At 48.1% G+C, this 20,534-nt stretch overlaps 2 protein-coding genes across 2 annotated transcripts; one reads left to right on the top strand and one right to left on the bottom strand.

Moving 5' to 3' along the window:
* Positions 1–4,976: 4,976 nt before the first annotated feature.
* LOC117849988 (RNA polymerase II C-terminal domain phosphatase-like 4) lies at positions 4,977–10,753 on the top strand. Its single transcript, XM_034731750.2, has 8 exons — positions 4,977–5,291; positions 6,711–6,784; positions 7,206–7,333; positions 7,547–7,727; positions 8,529–8,818; positions 9,179–9,367; positions 9,507–9,545; positions 9,870–10,753. Exons 1-8 carry the CDS (start codon positions 5,083–5,085, stop codon positions 10,389–10,391), a joined length of 1,632 nt encoding a protein of 543 aa, XP_034587641.1. The 5' UTR covers positions 4,977–5,082; the 3' UTR covers positions 10,392–10,753.
* A 5,981-nt stretch (positions 10,754–16,734) lies between these two features.
* On the bottom strand, positions 16,735–18,783 carry LOC117850530 (probable membrane-associated kinase regulator 1). The gene has a single exon (XM_034732374.2). The coding sequence runs from the start codon at positions 18,574–18,576 to the stop codon at positions 17,437–17,439; it is 1,140 nt and encodes a 379-aa protein (XP_034588265.1). The 5' UTR covers positions 18,577–18,783; the 3' UTR covers positions 16,735–17,436.
* Positions 18,784–20,534: the final 1,751 nt, after the last annotated feature.

Raw genomic sequence — 20,534 nt, 5'->3', positions numbered from 1 at the left:
TGCTTAGGAAGGAAGCAGAGTTACTGCAACAAACACCCCACACTACCGGAAACAGCAGGGACACTCGGCGAACGGCACTCGGCGAACTTTCCTACGGCAAACGTGGAGTTGCCGAGTGTCGAACATCGAGCACTCGGCAAACATTTTCGGAAAAAAAAAAACAGACCGCCGGCCGTCGGCCGCTGGCCCCGGCCACGGCCACCACGCCGCCACCGGCCGCCACACCGCTGCCGCCCGCCGCCACGCGCCAGATCCGGAGGGGAGAGAGGTGGGGGCCGCCGGATCTGCGCCGGAGGGGAAGAAGGGGGCGCGGATCCGGCCGGAAGGGAGGGAGCCGGGGAAGGAGAGGCCGGATCCGGAGGGGAAGAAGGGGGCGGCGGCGGGCGACGGCGGGCACCGGGCGGCGGGGGGGCCGGGGGCGGGCGCCGGGCGGCGGCGGGGCCGAGGGCCGGGCGGCGGCGGGGCCGGGGGCGGTGCGGGCCGGGATAAGGCTTGCGGTTGGAAAAAAAAACGGTCGCCGAGTGTCCTAGGGTGACACTCGGTGAACAGTTGTTTGCCGAGTGTCTAACCTAGGACACTCGGCAAAGATATTTTTAAAAAAAATTAAAAATATCTAACAGTTTTAAAAAATTGTCAAAAAATTACATGAAATAATATATATTCTCTATTGACTATACAAAAAGTTTTGTAGTCAAATCAAAACTCGACCGTCATTTTGACTCCAAATCTTATGCAATCCTTCTCAACGTTACTATTCTTCTTCTGAAATGCTTCGGTTTGTAAACATCGTACGTGATGAAATGTGCAAAACATTCTCAATTTTTTTCCACAGCCTCCACCTATGATATCATCACATCATGACAAATCTCATGATTTTCAGGCTTTGCTTGTTTTTTTATAATTTAAAAATACCACTGCCACACGTTCGTGGTCGTGTTTCCTAAACAAGATGTTCGAAATTTCTTATCATTTCATGGGTCAGGTCTCAAATTGGGCCGAATAACATGAACATCATTTTTCTACTCATTTTGTTCCATAATTTGAATCACTTGCAGTTCAAATTTGACTTATACCAAAAATTTCCTTGAAATGCAATTAATTAAATAAATATAGCAAATAAATCCAAAAATATACCAAATTTTAACATGGAGTACCCCATGTTGTATGTGGGGAGTAGAAAAAATTTCATGGTGAAAAGAGGAAAAAAAATTATTTTTTTGCTGAGTGTCAAAAAAAACACTAGGCAAACCCCCCCTATTTGCCGAGTGTTTTTTTTGACACTTGGCAAACCCCCCTCTTTGCCGAGTGTTTTTTTGACACTCGGCAAAGAGGGGGCTTTGCCGAGTGTTTTTTATTTGACACTCGGCAAAGCCCCGGTTTGCCGAGTGTATTTTTTTTGCCGAGTGTTTTTGGCTTGGCACTCGGCAAAGAGCTTGTTTGCCGAGTGCTCGCAAAAAAAGACTCGGCAAAAAAAATACACTCGGCAATTTTTAGCTTTCCCGTAGTGCCAGCTCTAGAAATAGCAGCTTCAGAGAAGTTTCAGCATACTATGGGCTCGTTTGGTATGGCTTAGGGGGCTTCGACTTCGCGACTGTAATAGTACTGTAGCAGGCAGAGCCGAAGCCGCGAGGAGCCATTTTTTTGTTTCACTGGCTTCACCTCCTTCTTAGTTCATTTTGAGGTCTCGGTATCCGTTCCGGCTTCATACTACAGTAACGCACAGTGCTAAATAGTAACGCACGGTGCTAAATAATGCGCGTTACTATAGCGCGAAGCTGAAGCCCCTTTGTCCCAAGCCGTGCCAAGGAGCCCTGTATCATTTTATCCAGTTCTATCTGAAACAGTGAATCATCTCCATATAAATGGCAGTATCCATGTGGCCGTATCCATGAAGCATGCTGGATGGATATATAGATAGTAAAAGGCTACTTAGTGTAAACACAACATGATTGTGTTTAGTCTAAACAAACAATATGATAAAAAACAGAGTTACTGCTGTAAAAAGGAGTTGAATCATCAGAGATGAAGGTGTACACAGTACACAGCATATGTTTTGAAAGAAGTGCAGGTGAAATGCTTAATTGAGTGTGCAAATAAATTAGGTACGGCCAATTTGTTCAATATCAACTACCAAGAGTTTCAGAGTTCAGACCAACTCCTCAAATCTTGCTAATAGGGGGCTTCTGGTTATTGTTTAACGAAGTTGCAACAACAATATATGAGTTTTTTGTATTGTTCTGCTGGTTCCCTTTCGTATATTCGTTGGAGTGCTGTAATTTTGGATTCCTGGTGCTTCTACAGCATGCAGAGCGACTGAGAAATGACATGTTACAATGCTGCCCTGCAGCAGATGGAAAGAAAGCTAATAAAAGATTCAACTACGTACGGCCCTTCGTGCCTACCAGGGCCTGTTCGCTTCAGTTTATAAGCCGGTTGAAAAGCTGAAACGGCTGATTTGTTGTGAGAGAAAAATACTGTTTGGTGGCTGATAAGTCGGTTGAATAAGCTGAAGCGAACAGGCCCACAAATGGGAAATAACAAACAAACTCCGCCTTGAAGGCTTGAACCCGGCAAGAGAGGCGGAGAGAGTGGAGCGAATAGCGCCACGCTGTCGTGATATGCGGAGATACGGGGAAAAGTGGTCGCATCTCGCACTCCCCGTCCATGGTGCCGTGATGGTCGGAGCTCGCGAGGAAGGGGAGCTGCTGCGGGAAGAAAGAAGCTGATGGAGAGGGGCGACGGCGACGGCGCGTGTGCAGGAGAGTGGAGACGAAGACGGCAGCGGAGGCGGCGGAACCCGTGCGCTGCTTGGCCTCCTCGGCGCTTGCAAGTTGCAAGGCAGAGCCGCGGAGAGGACGGGGTTGTCGGTCGAGCAGTTTGAGAGGATTGGCCTCCTCGGCGCTTGCAAGTTGCAAGGCAGAGCCGCGGAGAGGACGGGGTTGTCGGCCGAGCAGTTCGAGAGGATTCGCGAGCAATTGGGTTTACGGGTTGCTGGGTGAGGGACCCGAACCTACCCACATCGGACGGCCTATGTCGCGAGCTATGGTTAACGGCTTATCAGAAGGAGTGGATATCCGCAATGAGCTGGGAATGCACCAGCTCTAAAATGGAGAGATCTCTCCTTGGCTCAGCGGCCATTTGGGCCTCTTTTGGGGGAAAGCCCAACTAATTTGCCTGCCCGCCACACTTCGCCGATTTTTTTTATTTCTTCATTTCTTTATTTTAGCATTTTGTAAAAATATATATCCAAATAAAAAAATTGTAAATCTATACGCATACCGCCTATGCGCCGTTTGAAACAGCTGCAACCAATTCAACCCGTGGAAGTGCACTGTACCAACCTTGAACCGGCGCAATTTCCTTCCTCTGGACATCATATTTTAAAAAAATCATAACTAATTCATATGAACTCAGATGGAGATAAATTTTATATGAAAATTGTAGATCTCGATGCGATATACAACTTTGTAGTCCAAACTTTTATCATTTGGAATCATATTGGTACTCAAATAATCGATACAATGTTCAGATCTAAAATCCAGCAGAATTTCCCTTCTTTGGACAGCACATCTTTAAAAAATCATAACTAATTCATATGAACTCGGATGGAGATAAGCTTTGCATGAAAATTGTATATCTTTACGAGATCTATAATGTTTTAGTTCAAACTGTTTTCATTTGAAAACATCTTGGTGCTCAAATAATCGACACAATGTTAAGATCTAAAATTCAATTGTGTTGATTATTTGAACACCAAGATGATTCCAAATAAAAAAAGTTTGAACTACAACGTTGTAGATCTCATCAAGAACTACAATTTTAATACAAATTGTATCTCCATCTGAGTTCAGATAAATTAGTTATAATTTTTTGAAGATATGATGTCCATAGAAGGGAAGTTGAAGATATGCATATAGATTTGCAATTTGCAATTTTTTTATTTGAACATATATATTTTGCAAAATACTAAAATAAAATAAAATAAATTCATCTCCTCCTCTGTCTCTCTCTGGTAGGCCTGGGCATTCGATACTACCGAACCGAACCGATCGGTTTTTCGGTTTTTGATGAAGTTCGGTTCTAAGGAAACTCGGTACCGATCGGTTCTTCAAAAAATCGGTACCGACAAAGTTCAATTTCGGGTAGTTCGGTTCAGTTCTGGTTCCGAACCGAACTAACTGACCAAATGGTTCACGCTTCTCCTCGCCGTCGTCCTCGCCCCGGTGCCGTCAATGCCCCAAGTCTGACCGACCCCCTCTCGCGCCGTTGAAGAAGATGCACTTGTGGCCATCGCTCCGGATTCGGGACTCATTCAAGCATGGGTACCTGCAGAAGCTGGAGCTCAACCTCAGCCACATGAAGCGCGCGCAGTGGCAGGGACAGGGGCAGAAGGGCGAGGGCCAGGACGGCCAGGCTAGCGGCGGGAAGGCGTCGCTGCTCCAGGATCACTTGTCGTCGGGGTCCGTGCTGGCGGGCGCGCTCGAGCTCACCTGGGACGCCGTCCTGGGAGGACGTGCTGGCCGTCGGGTAGGGATGCAGCGCCACGGGAGGACGCAAGGGGGCACTGGGACTCCAGGAGGGCGCGCCGGCCGCCGGGGCAGGCGCGTGCAGCGGCAGCGCGGGTGGGGATGCGGCGGGCGGCGTGGGTGAGGAGGCTGGGACACGGGACGCGGCGTGTGGAGACTCGAGTGGGCAGTGGCTAGGGCTACTCGCTCGCTGGGCCTTATTGGGCCTCCGGGGTCGAGCAGAAGCAATAGACGCAAGCTGGGCCTCCGGTTCTTCGGTTAACCAAGGAGAGGAACCGTTTAACTGAGAACCGAACAGAGAATCGAAATTTCAGTTCCTGATTAGTTCGGTTTGATTTCAGTTAGTTCGGTTCTCAGTTCTCGGTAAAATTTGCCCGGGGCTACTCTCTGGACAGAACAAGAAAAGCCCAGCTCGCTTCTTATTTACACGTTCGTTTCCATTTTCGCTTCCCCTCTTTCCTGTTTTTTCCCCTCTTTTTTCGGCTCCGTCGTTTCGTTCCCCACCCACCCGACGAGCTCCTTGCCCTTGTGCGGCTGTGCCCTCGGCGCCGCGCCCATGAGCCTCGCCGAGGCGCCGTCGCCGTCCCCGTCGTCGTCGAGCGGAAGCGACGACTTCGCCGCCCTCCTCGACTCCGAGCTCGAGCTCGCCTCCGGCGCCGACTCCGCCTTCCCTGGCGACCCCTCCTCCGCCTCGCCCGATACCGACGACGAGGGCGAGGATGAGGATTCGGAGGAGGTGGAAGTTGAACTCCTAGAACAGAACAGGTACGCGCCGCCTCCACGCTCCTCCCTCCTCTCACTTCGCCACTAGACGGCCCCATGGGTTTGGCAGCTCCGGTACGCGATTATAACCTTTGATTCCACGCGCATTTAGAGCTAGATGATCGGCTTCGCCATTGGAGTAGGGAGGAACAGATTTGCGTCGGTTTGAGTTTATTAGGGTTCCGTGCTTGATTGGGTAGATCATATGCTCGAGGGTTTTTGCTTCCTGTTACTTGCATCGCGGCGTCTTAAACTGGGTGGATCAGCTAGTGATTCTGAAAGTTTTTTTTTATCTCCTTCTAGGGTTTACTCGAATTTGTATTGCTCCTGTACTGAGCGCACTTAATCACATTGACTATTCAGTCAGAACTTTATATTATGTGAAGTATGGAATCTGAAATTCATGTAACCAGTTGATTTGATGGCATTGCTCTATCTTACAATCTCCTCTTGTGGTATGCAAGATTGATTTATTACGTTTGTCCTGATTCAGTCTCCAGCCTATGCTATTCCAAGCTGAAACTAGAACAAGGCATACTAGCATGTGCTGCAGTCCTTCCACCAGAAATCTTCCAAATAAATGTAACCTGGGGATTTTTTTTCGGGAGGGTTTGTTAGGTAAATGGTTACTGAGCTTTCTGTTTACTGACAACAAGGTCATCCTATCTATGAGGTAAATGATAGAATTCACATGTGCTTTGTTGCTGCAAGCCATATTAACTCTTCTATTTCAAAGAGAGTTGTGTGTGTTTGCTCAAAACTTGTGTTACTTCAGAGATCACTTCCCTCATGTTTGGTTTGGGGCCTATTAGTTGTAAATTTGGCATGTGCCAGGGCAGGATGACACCTAATTATGAATTAGGATTTTGTTTAATAATTAAAATCCTAATCCACCCCTTCTAATCCAAAGAGGTCCAGGTAGATCATTGAATTCCAGTTTTTGAGTTAGGCACCGGTTGCTGGTGGTGCTTAGTGACTAGGCAGGCTAGGTGGCTGCCCTTTCCTGTTTTGTGCTTGATTTTCTGGTGTTCAGTATCCATCCAAATGCTTGTTAGATCACTGATTCACATGAAATTCAAATTTCTGATGTTAAAGACAAATCTGATATGAACAGAACTGTATGAGCAGTTACAATATCATGGAGGTATTGATGGTATAAAATATCATGTTTCTGTAAAAATGCTGCATCAGATGATTAACCTTAGTACAACTTGTATCAAGCGTGGTGGCCTTCCATGCTGGGTAGTAAGAGTGTTATCATTGAGGATAGTGATGACGAGAGCATCCTAGTATAGTAGTATCTGAGGAAAAGGATGAGAAAAATTCATGGGATGAAGTTGTGTTAAGAATGAACTAATCATGACTAGTTTTGTAGATTTTGTAATGTAAATCTGACTGCTGTCAACTGCATGCAAAATCCAGTGCTAAAAGGCGTAGAGTGGAGGAACAGAGCCAAGATCAAGGAACATCAATTAGGCCTGACAAAATTGCCACTGGTATGCTTGTTAGCCTCGCTTTGCAAATCTGTTTGTAAGTTTAGCAGCTAAAGGGGACATATTCACATACTAAAAAATGTGGTGTTTCTGGGTAGAATTTTCACTTTAGGCTGCACTGTGTTTCCTTTTTTATTCAATGCACTAATTGAACAAATGGCTGCCCTGTCACATTTTTTTTGTTCAGAGTTGTAAAGTAGAACCCACTGTCAGTCATTTATATTTTTGTTTTTTCATACAACAAATTGTCCGGCTGCGGGGGCTATTATGTTTTTCATGATATCCCCAAAATTTTGGGTATCTTCCTTTCTTTCTTCTGTTACAATTGCCTTTGGCTTAGTTTGTCATATATTGAGCACTGAATGTCCAATTGTCCATGTGTGATAGAGTGGCATGTTGAATTCTTGAATGTGTATTTTATCAGGCCCATCTAAAAATGTTCAAGTTGAGGTATGTCCACATCCTGGATATTTTGGGGGGCTTTGCTTTAGATGTGGCAAGCCACAAGATGAAGAAGATGCTTCAGGAGTTGCTTTTGGTTACATCCACAAGGTATTGTCAAACCGAATGCAAAAAATAATTTAGGAGTATCTTAACATAGATTTCAGGAGTGCGGTGTTTCCTTATCGCACCTGGCTTATATAATGCTGATTTTTGGACCATTGTTGGCACTGTATTTTCATTTTTTTTCCATTTCCAGTTGTACTTGCATAGTGACTTCTCTCCAAACAGTTTTACAAATTTAGGAGAATTATTAAAATGCAGGGCTTGAGGCTAGGTACTTCAGAAATTGACAGATTACGTGGCGCTGATTTGAAGAATCTGCTGCGTGAAAGAAAACTAGTGCTTATTTTAGACCTGGATCATACACTGATCAACTCGACCAAACTCCAAGATATTTCTTCTGCTGAGAATGAGTTGGGTATTCGGACTGCTGCTTTAAAAGGTAATAGTATCTAGTTGTATTTTTAAGCTTTGAGAACATGTTTTTTTTTTATAAATTATATTCTATTACCATAAGGTACCACCTCTGATCCCAATTATAGAGATGCTGGTATGCTGTTATGATTTACTTAATCAACTTCATTTTTACACTAATTTATTTGAAAGTATTAGAAACCACAGGGAAATGGCATGAGTTAAATATACATTATAATTTTGAAATCTGTCTAATAATTTTAAATCTGTATTATTTACAAAATTATTTGAAAATACTGGTCAATGTCGGGTCATTGCTCTAACAGACAATGAAAAGGAAAAGATGCCATGTATGTCTGAATTTTGACTGGAATGCATACAGTTTTCCAAGGGCAGAGCCAATGCGGCTAGCATATCAATATAGAAAATAGAGGTTAAAATGCCACTACTCATGGCCTGTCTGTATGCTTTTGCTATTTCCTGCATAATGTTGTTTAGTTAGAGATTGATACTATAAGGACTTTACCCTCTAGTACCTCAATAATTTGTTCTTAGACATACCTTTTTTATGGCTTGGTGCAGTTAGCATCAATTTTTATTACGCACAAATGAACTTTACAAGTCTTTTCTAAGTTTGATCCCATTTAGCAGCATGATCAACAGCTTTTATATGATCACTAAATTCTAGTGAATGCTAGATTTTTTTATGGTAGACATTATCATCTTCCCTGTTGTCCTTGTTTCATGTCCTTTGATCCTTGCTGAAACTGCTGTTGCTTATCCATGCATATATAATATAGCTAGTGAACCCCTCATGTACTAATTGCAGATGATCCGGACAGAAGCATCTTCTCACTAGATTCAATGCAGATGCTCACGAAGTTGAGACCATTTGTTCGTAATTTTTTGAAAGAAGCAAGCAATATGTTTGAGATGTATATATACACCATGGGTGACAAAGCTTATGCAATTGAAATAGCGAAGCTTCTTGACCCTAGTAATGTCTATTTTCCTTCAAAAGTGATTTCGAACTCAGATTGCACCCAGCGCCACCAGAAAGGTCTTGATGTGATTCTTGGGGCTGAAAGTGTTGCAGTGATTCTTGATGACACTGAATATGTAAGTGCTTGATTGTTTTCAGCAACTGTGTCATTTTTTACCCAACAGGACAGCCCAATCTGAAACAATTTTAATTCATGTAAACAGAAGTCACATTATTTGCCATGAGTACATTGGTCAAGCTAGGTCCCAATGTCTTGTTGTAGAATACTCTGGTTGCTGTTTAGTTTTCTTAGGTCGCTCTGCTGTATTTTCCTGTTTTCTTCCAACATATAAACTTAACAGTAGAAACAACCACACACATTTATCAAAGCATAGAAGCTGGTTGGAGCTTTTTATTTCTCGATCAGAGTGATAATTTCTTCTTTTATTGTAATTTATCATTCATGTTTGGCCAGCCTGAAATGATTTTTTTTCCAGGTCTGGCAGAAGCATAAAGAGAACCTGATTCTGATGGAGAGATATCATTACTTTGCTTCAAGCTGCCGCCAATTTGGTTTTGGTGTTAAATCTTTGTCAGAGTCGATGCAGGATGAAAGGGAGAGTGATGGTGCTTTGGCCACCGTTTTAGATGTATTGAAGCGCATACACACAATTTTCTTTGACACGGTTTGTTGCTTCAGTATATAGTTTTATTACATCTTATGGCTCTTTATTTCTACAGTCTATTCCTCACAGTAGACCTGAATCTTGTGAGCACAAAAGTTTTTCATATGTAACCATCTGTTCTTGTACTTCTCGTCTGTAGGCTGTTGAAACTGCTCTTTCTTCACGGGATGTAAGACAGGTAGGCCACTAGACCTACAGTTACCCTTCATGCTGTCTGTTATACTTTAAGAGTTATTATGATATTTACAAACAAAGCATTGTTTTTTAGCTTGCACTAATTGTCATCATTTTGTGGAATGTGGACATATCACTATCACATGCAAAACTAATCGTGACGGATAGTGTTTATGCGTAATGAAAATAATTAGAACTATTCTTAGTAGCAAATACAGTTGCGTTTGTCAGTTTTAAAATGACTCAACTACGACTTGTTTACCATGGTATGGCCTACAGATTTCATTTGCCGTGGGCTGCTTCTCGTGTTTGTGTGTCCCCTATGCAGGTGATCAAGACAGTACGAAAGGAAGTCCTGGAAGGCTGCAAACTTGTCTTCAGTCGGGTGTTCCCAAATACCTCTCGCCCACAGGAGCAGATGATGTGGAAGATGGCCGAGCATCTGGGCGCTGTTTGCTCCACAGATGTAGATTCCACAGTGACCCACGTTGTGGCTGTGGATCTGGGAACAGAAAAGGCCCGCTGGGCTGTAAAGAACAAGAAGTTTTTGGTCCACCCACGCTGGATCGAAGCCGCCAATTTCCGGTGGCACCGGCAACCGGAGGAAGATTTTCCTGTCATTCCACCGAAGGAAAAGAGCACAGATAAGGAACCGAGCAAAGATAAAGAAGAAAATGCTGTAGCAGGCCAGAAGGAAACGAGCAACGATAAAAAAGAAGAAAATGCTGTAGCTGGTCAGAAGGAAACGAGCAACGATCAAGAGGACAATGATGTAGCCGGCCAGAAGGAGAAGGATGGCGCCAAAGAAAACGCTGTGGCCACTACTGCTACAGGCCCTGCTGACTCATAAGCTATGTAGGGCTCGAAAGGTGTCTGACATGTAGTGTAGGCGTGCAGGATTGGGGGGACGGAAATTTAGCTTTTGTTACCCGTTCGTGCAGGGCCAGGATGTTGGATCTGGTCCACGTGAAATTTTGCTGCTGACCTGAGATGCTGATTGGGCCTCCGACCATCTAAATTAGGGTACGATAACATTTCAGAAGTTTAAGCAAATTGATGTGGTTATGGCACAATTCTAGGATTAAGTTATGCGATTGTGTATGCAAACTATTGTAGCTTTACCTGCTTCTGCAGGTATTTGCTCCGGAATCGGAATTGAACTTCATTTACTTTTAGTAATGGCAAATGGACTCCGTGATTTCAAGGTTGAAATGCTCCAGATGAATGATTATTCTGATTTCTGAACTGGAAAGGATACAGGTGCAGATTGCTATTATATGGTCATACACTGGATATGATGTGAAACGATGCTAAAAAAAAAAGCATATGATGTGAAACGCTATCCGATAGACCAGTAGGTCCTTTAGTTATAGGCTTTATAGCGATGATGAGAAATTCAGGCACTTCGTCTTGTCGTCAAAGGTGCGAGAGAAAGAATCTCTCTTCTGCTTTCCCGTGATTTTTGTGTGATGCTGACGTCACACATGCACTATCTTATCCTGAAGCCTTTTCTAGACCTGACGTCCCATCATTAAAGCCTCAAGGTAACCTACGAATTTGCTCCTGTTAATATAATTCTGTTCTCATTAAAGGATAAAGAGCAATGCCAAAGTTATGGAACTTTCACGTACAATTGTCGTGCCAAGCAGGGGCTAGAAAGCGTCTGAGCACTTGAATGGTGACTTTCACTTGCATACGAAACAGAGATCTTAAAGCACAAGCCATTGCTCATTATCATGATATATCGCCTTTGAACGTTTCGGATCGATACGTCCTCCGCAATCAGGCCACGGGTCAGGCCACTTGATATCAAGTCCCGTGTGTACAAGGCCACGACAAGACAACGAAACTACCCTGGTACCTGATGGACAGACGGCGGTTGCCCTCGGTCCGTGCAGGGAAGCAAAGAAGAGTCGTCCACATGCACAACGGCAGTCCGTCCAAACCCGAGTCGTCCTCCGCAATGGCCTTTCTTGGACAGGAAAGGTCAAAATGATTGCACATGGATCTCCAGTCCTTGTGGCCATATCCATCCATCGGCATCGGCATCCAGGCGCAGCTGCTGCGTCCGCTCCCCCCGGGCTCCGGACGACGCCCCCCTCCCGCCGCACCCGCACACCACACACACATGCAGATGTCATGTGCCCGGCCGGCACATGCGGCTGCCTCTGCCGCGCATCTTGGCGGCCGCGCCCGCGTTCGTTGGGGGTGCTTGACGGACGGCCAGAGAGGGCTCACGTGGCTGCCGCGTGCGGGTTGGCGTAGAGGTAGAGCCTTGCGGGCCGTTCGGCGGGAGGACGGCGAACCTAGTCGGCTCGATCGGATGGCGCTGGCGCAGGGGATCCGAGGCGGATTTCGGTTGATGTCCACGTTACCCGGGTCCTCCTTTTTGTTCTCTTCGGAGCTGGGATGTGACCATGCCGCGGCGGAGTTGATGAGTTATCCGGGGAGATGCTAGGTCCGTACGTCCACGATGGTGGTCGGCGGCGTTGCCTTGGATCCTTGGACCATGCTGCGCGTTGACAGATGGAGGTCGGGGGAGCCGCCGCGCGGGCGTAGAATGCACGGCATGGCTGCACATGCCGGGTGAGTTGGGACAGGGCAGGTCAAGCGACCTTGGCGTTCATGGGGGAGCGGGGAACCTCTGTTTCGTTTTTCAGCTGTTTTGTTTTGAGATTGAAAATGGACTTGCTGCTGCAATTGTCAATTGGGTATCGGCGGGAGTAGTGTTGTTTTATGGAGGAAAATCCTGGGAGTTTGTGGCTGCCCTTTTGGCCTCACGTCCTCATGCTATCGGCGCCATCTCCAGTGATAAAATCGTCGCACGCACTAGGCAGGCGAGCGGCGCGCGAATCCCCTGCGTTTGTAGAGTACGTCACCTACAGGTAGGCCCTATTTATAATATACTCCTATGTATTAGCGCGCGCACAAAAAAAAAAGATGGAACGCGTCGCATAGGTTCCGTCGTCGGAAGCATCTCATCATGCTCGTACTGGATCACCCAATCGAGACCGAGACGTACGGCGCCGTGTTTGGCGATCCGATGACCGTCCCAGTGACTTCTGAGACTATCCAGCAGCCGGCACGCACGCAAGCGCCTGGACGAACAGCCGTTCCGTCGCCGCGCGGTTGCGGCGCTCTCCACGGCGCACCACCTCCACCGGAGCTGCCGGCCGGTTCGGCGGCTCCCTAGGCGGGCACGTTTGCTCGGGCCTTTTCCGCGGCTCCACCCCCGCCGACGCTCTCCAGGCGCGTTTATTTGATCGTTCCCGCGAGACCGCGACGAGCCGCCCGCTAGCGGCACAACGCGGAAGCTCTCGGCCTCCACTCGACCGGCACGGCCTGCGCGGCAGCTTGATCACACCTGGCCGTGTACTGCTACTACTAGACCGCGTGGCGCACGAGGCCGCCCACGGCGCGACGTGCTCGCGGCCCTACCCCCAGTGGCCTTGCTCGCTCCATCCCACGGCACGCACGCGCTTTAGGGGGTGTTTGGATACACCCGCTAAAGTTTAGCACCTATCACATCGGATGTTTGGATGCTAATTAGGAGTATTAAATATAGGCTAATTACAAAACTAATTGCACAGATGGAGTCTAATTCGCGAGACGAATCTATTAAGCCTAATTAGTCCTTGATTTGACAATGTGGTACTGCAGTAACCATTTGCTAATGATGGATTAATTAGGCTTAATAGATTCGTCTCGCGAATTAGCACAGGATTCTGCAATTAGTTTTATAATTAGCTCATGTTTAGTCCTCCTAATTAGCATCCGAATATCCGATGTGACACTGCTAAATTTTATCACTCGTATCTCTCGCGCCAAAACCAGCCCGGCACGCCGCTCTCTGTTATCGCTACCTCCGGGCTCCGGCTCCGGCAGCGGCAGGCAGGCAGGCATGGGCGACCGTCCGAGATTTCAATAGAAAAGCACCCAGCCGTGGCGTTTGCTGCTCCGATCGCATGTAAAGCCCATGCGGCATGCGCACAAACAAAAACCGAAGGATTCCAAGAGATGCCGCCACGGCGCGCTACGATGTCTCTCGGTTGAGCGAGACGAGTAATATGCACGTACTTGCACCTGCAAAAACAACATAACACATACTCCATCCGCCATCCCGCAAAGAGTGTTTCGTTCAGAAAATTTCACAAACATAAGTAGTGATGAGAAATGTCTATATTGCCACCAATAACTAATACTTATTATGATTGAAACTTGTGCTGTTTGTTTAATTTTCTTTATCCTAAATAAATGCATGTATATTGGGATCAAAGAAATAACATCAATTGATCATTTAATTAGCTCTATGCGCTTCTATATATGTTTTTTTTATTGTTGTGAGTATTGCTTTAATTAGATAAGATTTATTACGAGGTAAAAGGATATTCTTTGTGGGATAAAATTTAGAGTGTAAATGGATATTTTTTACGGGACCGAAGGAGTAGGAGTGTACTAGTAGTTTATTCAGTACTCAGAGTAGAACGAATACGCGCGCTCAAACTCCCCGTACACGGTGGTACGAAAACAATAGGAAATAGGAATGGCCATCCAACAAACTAAGCACCATTGAGTGCCCATGCACATCCCGCGTACAAGTCCCGAAACACGATCGAGCAAACGAACAATGCGCTACGAGGTTATCCTCTCCTCCCAACCAGGCAACCAGCTTCCAAACCACGGCAACTCCCTCTCACAAACAAGCCCGACGGACGGGCGCCCCAACGATCTCCGTGCCGCCCGCAACTCGGTGTCGGTCCAAGCCTCGCGCTCACCACCGTCAAAGCCTAGAACCGATTTGTTTAGCGGAGCCAGGAGGAGGCAGCATTCCTTGCTAACGACGCGCCGGGTAGAGATGACAAAAAGCAAAATGCCCTCAGACTAGGGTCACTAGGAGAGGCTGACCTGAGAATAGCGGAGCATTCCGTGATTAGCACTAGTATAAAAATAATCGTGTCAGGATTACGAGGCACTGGTTGCATTGCTAGGGGCCCGGTAGGCGCCAGCCAGGAAAGCAGGCAGGCAGCTCCCGATGTCACTGTTCTGTCACAGGCGCCATGTTGTGTACTAGTATATGATACTGTAGTAGAGCAGAACAGAGGCAGTGCGAAATGCGTGCAGAAGCAAGGTGGTGCTGTTTTTAACCCCAAGTTGCAGCGAGCGCAGTGAGCCAGTGGCGACGCAGAGATCTGGACAGGTTTTGCCAGCTTTCGGAGTTGTTTCCGGCCGGCTCAGTGTTTCGTGAACGTTCATCGGGCTCCGAAGAACCGTGTCTTCTGACAACAACGAGACAAAGAACAGAGATCGCATATGACCTCGATCACCTTGATCTCGGCCACGCTTGAAAATGCTGTAGTAAAAAGCACTGAGCTTTTGCCCTCAGCCAGTGGCAATCGATCACTTCCATGCATGGGCATCGACTTTATTAATTCGATCAGTTGTTTACTCAAATGCGAGATCAAGCAATGTTGTTACCCACGAGCTTCGCTTTCAGAGTAGGAGTAAATACTCCTAAAAAGACAAAAAGAAAAAAAGTGTGTCTTTTCCTCGCAAACTTTTGTTGAGATGGATCGAGTAGAAAACGGGGCTGCCACACCTTTCGCGAAAGGATCCTGGTTTCGAGAACCTCTAATGGCCAGCGTAGCAAGCAAAGCAGCTGCGCCTTTTTACGAAGCTGGCATGCACTGCCACTGAACAGCTCCTGACTTCCACCCATGGAAAGGCGGACAAGTCATCCAAGAGCAGCAACACGTTCCTGCATGCAGCATGCATGCTGGTGCTGCCAGGGCCAAGTGAATCGATCGGCCACTAGCCTAGCCTGCGCACTGCTCACTGCCACCATGGGCCCATGGCCATGCATGGTCCTGCCACAATTGCAGCTGTCGACGCCGGCGACTCCAACTTGCGGTCGGGGAGGGTGAGGTCGTGAGGAGAGCAATTTCCGGTTCAGTCCCAGCATCTTCTACCGGCCTTTCCATGGCGATTCTTCAATGCCGAGCGGTCGTTCTCAACCGGCTGTTGCCTCCATAAACTATTGCAGCGTCAGCACCCACGCGAACAGTCTCATTAACTGTTTGGGCCTTTCCTTACTCCTCCACGCCGCTGCCTGGAAACGGCCACCCGGCAGCATGTGGCCGGGCTCGCCTCGGCAGCCGCGCGCGCCCCCGTCGTCTCCGTCCGCGGGAATCTCGGGCTCCTTGTTTACCAGTAATCCCCCTTAGGCCTTAGTTTAATCCCCCGTTAACAGACGCCTAACCACACCCCACATGACTCCCAACGGGCACCGAGAGCGACGACCGGTCCAGCTAATCTACAGGTGCAACGTCTCGTCAGGGTCACGCACAGGGGATTGGGCGATTGGGCGATTGGATTGCACATTGCCCGGCCTGCAGTTTGCACATGACCTCTGTGTGCGCGCAACCATCCGTGAACATGAATGTGAATCCTTGCACGGCAGTAGCTGCATTGTCCTTGATGTCGTGTGGATCACATCTCGGTTTCTCCTGTATAGGATAGGATAGCGTATGCAAATCATGGGCGGGTGGCGACGTAGGTGAGGAACTTATGGGCGTTGAATGAGCCCTAGAGATGCCACCTACTCGACGGCATTTGCCTCCGGTAAAACAGCCACTCAATCGGTGTGTCTAATCTTATCTTAGGGAAAAAAAAAGATCACTAGGTGAAATGTACAACTTTTCAAAGGGGCAAATGAGCATCTATGCTTGCGTGAGCCAGATCTAGCAGAGGCCATCCGTTGCAACCACTTTTAACTCCTTGTGCGTGTTTGCATGCAGCGGGGTTGAACCACTTTTGAGGAGGAATCACAAGGCCACATTCAGAATGTGACAATTTTTCTTTCTTTCTGATTCCTATTGGAATTCACAATGCCACATTTCGATAAAATCCTTTTTTTTTCCTAGAAATGCCCTAAACTTTGTTTGCTCTGAAATGGAATAAAAGTTCATGGAAAAGAGATGCGACTTCTTGCAAAATTTGAAGTTATGAAGAGCTCCAAGAACTGATACATAATTATTTAACATCCTATTTTCTACATCAGCTACAGCTGCCGAAACCAAGTCTTCCATCATGACAGTAAGAATAAAGATGCTGTTGACAAATGACAATAAAACAAAACGAATACATTGAGCGGCCGGGGAGCAGACAACGAGAACTTTTTGAAGCAATCATGCAAGTACAGATTAAAAAGCCAAACTATATTAGGATTAGCTTAATATTAAACACTTGTCTCGGGACAAAATCACAACAGAAATTTGACACCACTAGCTCAGACGTACGGCCACATCAGAGTCCAAAAATCTCAACCTAATGAACTAGGGAGCTTTGGCAACCCTTCTCCAGGAACAGAAATTTGCATCAACACCCTCCATCAAGTTGGGAACTTTATACTCCACTTTTGCCCTAAAATATTTAGAGTGAAATATCCTCACACCAACTGCTTTTGTGGTTTCTAAGGAGGCAAATGAAACTAGGAAATTGCAGGCCACAACCCCATCCACAATCTTTCAGATGCACTCATTTCATAGCAGAAGTTTTCATGCATATCAACCCTTCAAGTTTGAGGGTCTTCTGTGAATTTATATAGCATTATTATCAATTAAGGTTGACCATAGAAATTAAATATCTTCTCATGCTGGGTGGGGTAGATGCAGTTAGAGCTTAAATTTGGAGGGCACCAATGCAAATTCCGAACCCAGGAAAAGGAGAGATTCAAAGGCTCCGATTATCATTTTAACCCTTCGAACTACTCTTATTTACCACCATTATCATAGAGTCTTACCAGAAGGAGACGAATGAAATGAAAATTAACAGATAAGTACTGCTAACGATTAAACGGCATTACTTAGCTCCCTGCCCGAATCCTAGCGCGCCCGCGCTCAGAACGCGCAGATCTCGTCGCCGGTCGCCGCCTTGCGCGGGCACACCGAAACGGCGCCACCCATCGTGTTCTTGCAGTGCGCGATGGCGCCCTCGATGGCGCTCTGGAGCTCCTCCATCGACGACGCCGTGGACAGTGACACCGGTCCGACGCCAATGCCGCCCGCCACGGCCGCGGCCGCGGCGGCCGGCACGTCGGGGAAGCCTGCGCCGCCGGCCCCGCCGAAGGTGAGCAGGCCCGAGTGGCTCGGCGACGACCGCATCGACGACGGGCAGCTCGCCGCGCACCGCTTCTGTCGCGGGAACCGGAGGTTCCCGGAGAAGGAGTTGGAGTGCGCGTACTTGCCGCTAACGACGTCGGCGTCCACCGCTGCCGCGGCCGCGACGACGGCGTGGTCGTCGTCGGCCCGCTTCTTGCGGATGGAGAAGGTGAACGGCTTCTTGAACCCCTGCTGCGGCTGGTTGTTGGCGCCGGCGCTGGCGCCGTTGACGTTGACGTTGACGTTGTTCTGGTTCTTGGGGATCTGGGAGAGCTTCTCGTACAGCGGCTTCACCTTCTTGGCGTACTTCTTGATCACCTCCTTGGCGAGCGACTTGGACGGCTGCTTCTTGGCGGCCGGAGCGCCGCCGCGGTGGAAGACGGAGGAGAAGCGGGTGGCGAAGGACGAGAGGTACTGCTTCCCGGTGCGCTTGGCCGGCGGCAGGCCGGCGAACGAGGCGGCGGCGGAGAGCGGGTGCAGGTGCCGGTCGTCCTCGGTGGCGGAGCTGGGGCGGGACGATGATGCCGCGGAGTCCGGGAGCAGGAGCGCGGCGCAGTCGGCGGAGAAGGACGAGGAGGTGCTGCCGTTGGAGTCGCGGGACGAGTTGGACGTGGATGTGGAGTCGGAGGCGGAGGACGTGGACGCCGAGGACAGAAGCAGCGTGCGCACCATGGAGATGCGCGGCGACAGCTGCAGCGGCAGGAGCTGGCCCTTGTAGAAGAGCTCGTCGGCGGGGCACAGCTGCGCCGCCGACCGCTGCTTGGACGCCGGCGACAGCGTGACCGTGAACTCGAACTCCGACGACGACGCCGAGGACGACGCCGGCGACGGGAACGACTTCGAGTCGCCGGCGCCCTTGCCGCCTCTGGACCTGCCCATGGCGGCTTCTTTGGCGACCGCTGCTGGGCTACAGGCTCATGGCGTCGGGGGAGTGATGGAGAGGCGCGGTGGGGGCGGCCAGCATAGCGAATGGAGGCGGGGTGGGGAGGGAGGAAAGGTGAAAACTTTTCGGGGGTGACGAGCCCGACGCCTTTATGAGGGGGGAGGAGCCGGCCGGGCCGGGTCGCGAGCTCGCATCGCAGAGCGTTCGCAGCTGCGCCCGAGGAGATGCCGGCGGGGACGGTGCCCATGACGCCGCGATCGCATGTGAGGGCGGCCTCCGCGGCCGTCGGATCGCGTCGGGATCACGATCGGGTGGCTTGGCGGGCGCTCAATGTTTCCAGAAACAGTTGTTTTTCTCGGTCAATAAACAGGCAGTTAACTGACCGGCTGACTGGATCTCACAGTGCATGTGGTGCGGATAGGAATTTCTGTGCATTTTTCTTCATTTTGTTTTTTAGACAAGTATTTTTTGTTTTCTTTTTCATTTCTTTGAGTCACGGTAGGTGCATCTGCGCCCCTCCATAAACTCTTTGCACATTGTGCCCATATATTTTTGCAGTGAATATTGTTGGCTCACACATAGTAGTTTCCCATTTCCATCTCCTGCGCTGCGGAGGGCAGCAACAGCCAACATGTGGAGGGGTCGCCGTCCATGTTGCCTGTCTCCTTGACTCGCGCGCTGTAGCTGCGACCTCGCTTCGGATCCATCCACGGCTTGCTCTCATGCTCTGTGGTCGTCATTGCTGTTCTTTTCTTTTCTTTTTTGGTTTTTCTGGTGAGGTTTCGGCTTCCGATCACACTTCTTCTACAGAAATCGCATTGCTTTCTGTGTCACGAATTTGGCAATGCATTTTTTTAGGAGTAATTAGACGATGCAATTGACTTTACAGCACACGTAGATTTGGGGCGGAGCTTCATTCACAGAGGCTCAATGCATGATGCAGCGAGATCCTATCAAGAGATCTTGAGGCAAGACTTGAGGTACGTGTACGTACGCCGAAGTGATTGGGCTGTACGTGACGACCAAGACCACCAAGTGAAGTGAGGTGCGGTGGTACGTGGTGTACTGTTTGTGACGGTCAGCCAACCCCTCGTGAGGATGCTGGACCGAGTGCCGACCTGTGCAAGTGACATGTTGCTATCCGGGGGGCGTACCGGCGTACGACGCCCTCTGCACGGTACAGGGGTTGTGTGGATTGCATGGCTACGTACGTGCCGTCCGTGACACGCAAGCGGCGTACAGATGCATGCATGCTTCCATGCACGACTCATAATGCGGTGGCTTCAGCAAAATAATCGTGTTTGCTGTATATCGGTATATCCTACGGTCCTACCTGACTACTGTATACTCGGCAATGTATTTTTTATAAGAATTTGCGTTGCATTTGACGTGTAATCGTCTCGATCAGTATTATAGTTGACGTAGGTGACGTTGCATACCAGCGTGGACATCCAATTAGGATGAGAGACAAGATTAAATCCGAAAGTAGAAGTTGAAGGACTAATAAATTTGTCTAATTGAAATAAATGGGTCCAATTGAAGGTTGAGAGATGGTATTGATACTCATGTGATATTTGAGAGACAAAAGACGTCTATCTTGCTTTAACAATTCCAACTCCGATCTCCCTCCCTTCTAATCAGTACTACAGTGGTGTCTTGTTACGGGGCATCGAGTAAGAGTTGGATTCTAAAGAATATTTCTTACAATAACAGCTCCTGCAAATGAACTCTAAAAAATCGGTGAAGTCATTTTTCTGACTTCACCAGCTGCTGCAACATGGAGAAGTCGGAGCCCTGGCAAAGGGGCTCTAAGGTCCGCTAGCTGCTTCCACTATAAAATAGTTATTTTTTCTCACCATTTGTTTATAAGTGGCACCAATTTCTATTATATTTAGTTAACTAATACGAACTTCGGCTGATGAACATGAAAGCATTGTGCCTTTTTTGCCCCTTT

Source organism: Setaria viridis, chromosome 3 (assembly GCF_005286985.2).
Source record: "Setaria viridis chromosome 3, Setaria_viridis_v4.0, whole genome shotgun sequence".
Taxonomy (NCBI): Eukaryota; Viridiplantae; Streptophyta; class Magnoliopsida; order Poales; family Poaceae; genus Setaria; species Setaria viridis.
The sequence above is the reverse complement of the archived record's forward strand: the minus strand, read 5'-3'. Positions and strand labels throughout refer to the sequence as shown.

Bases quoted from the DNA above. Each gene is read 5' to 3' on its own strand.
- LOC117849988 (XM_034731750.2), top strand. From the start codon at position 5,083: ATGAGCCTCGCCGAGGCGCCGTCGCCGTCCCCGTCGTCGTCGAGCGGA. The intron at 7,728-8,528 runs GTAATAGTATCT...TACTAATTGCAG, and splicing joins TCGGACTGCTGCTTTAAAAG to ATGATCCGGACAGAAGCATC. The intron at 9,368-9,506 runs GTTTGTTGCTTC...TCTCGTCTGTAG, and splicing joins ACACAATTTTCTTTGACACG to GCTGTTGAAACTGCTCTTTC.
- LOC117850530 (XM_034732374.2), bottom strand. From the start codon at position 18,576: ATGGGCAGGTCCAGAGGCGGCAAGGGCGCCGGCGACTCGAAGTCGTTC.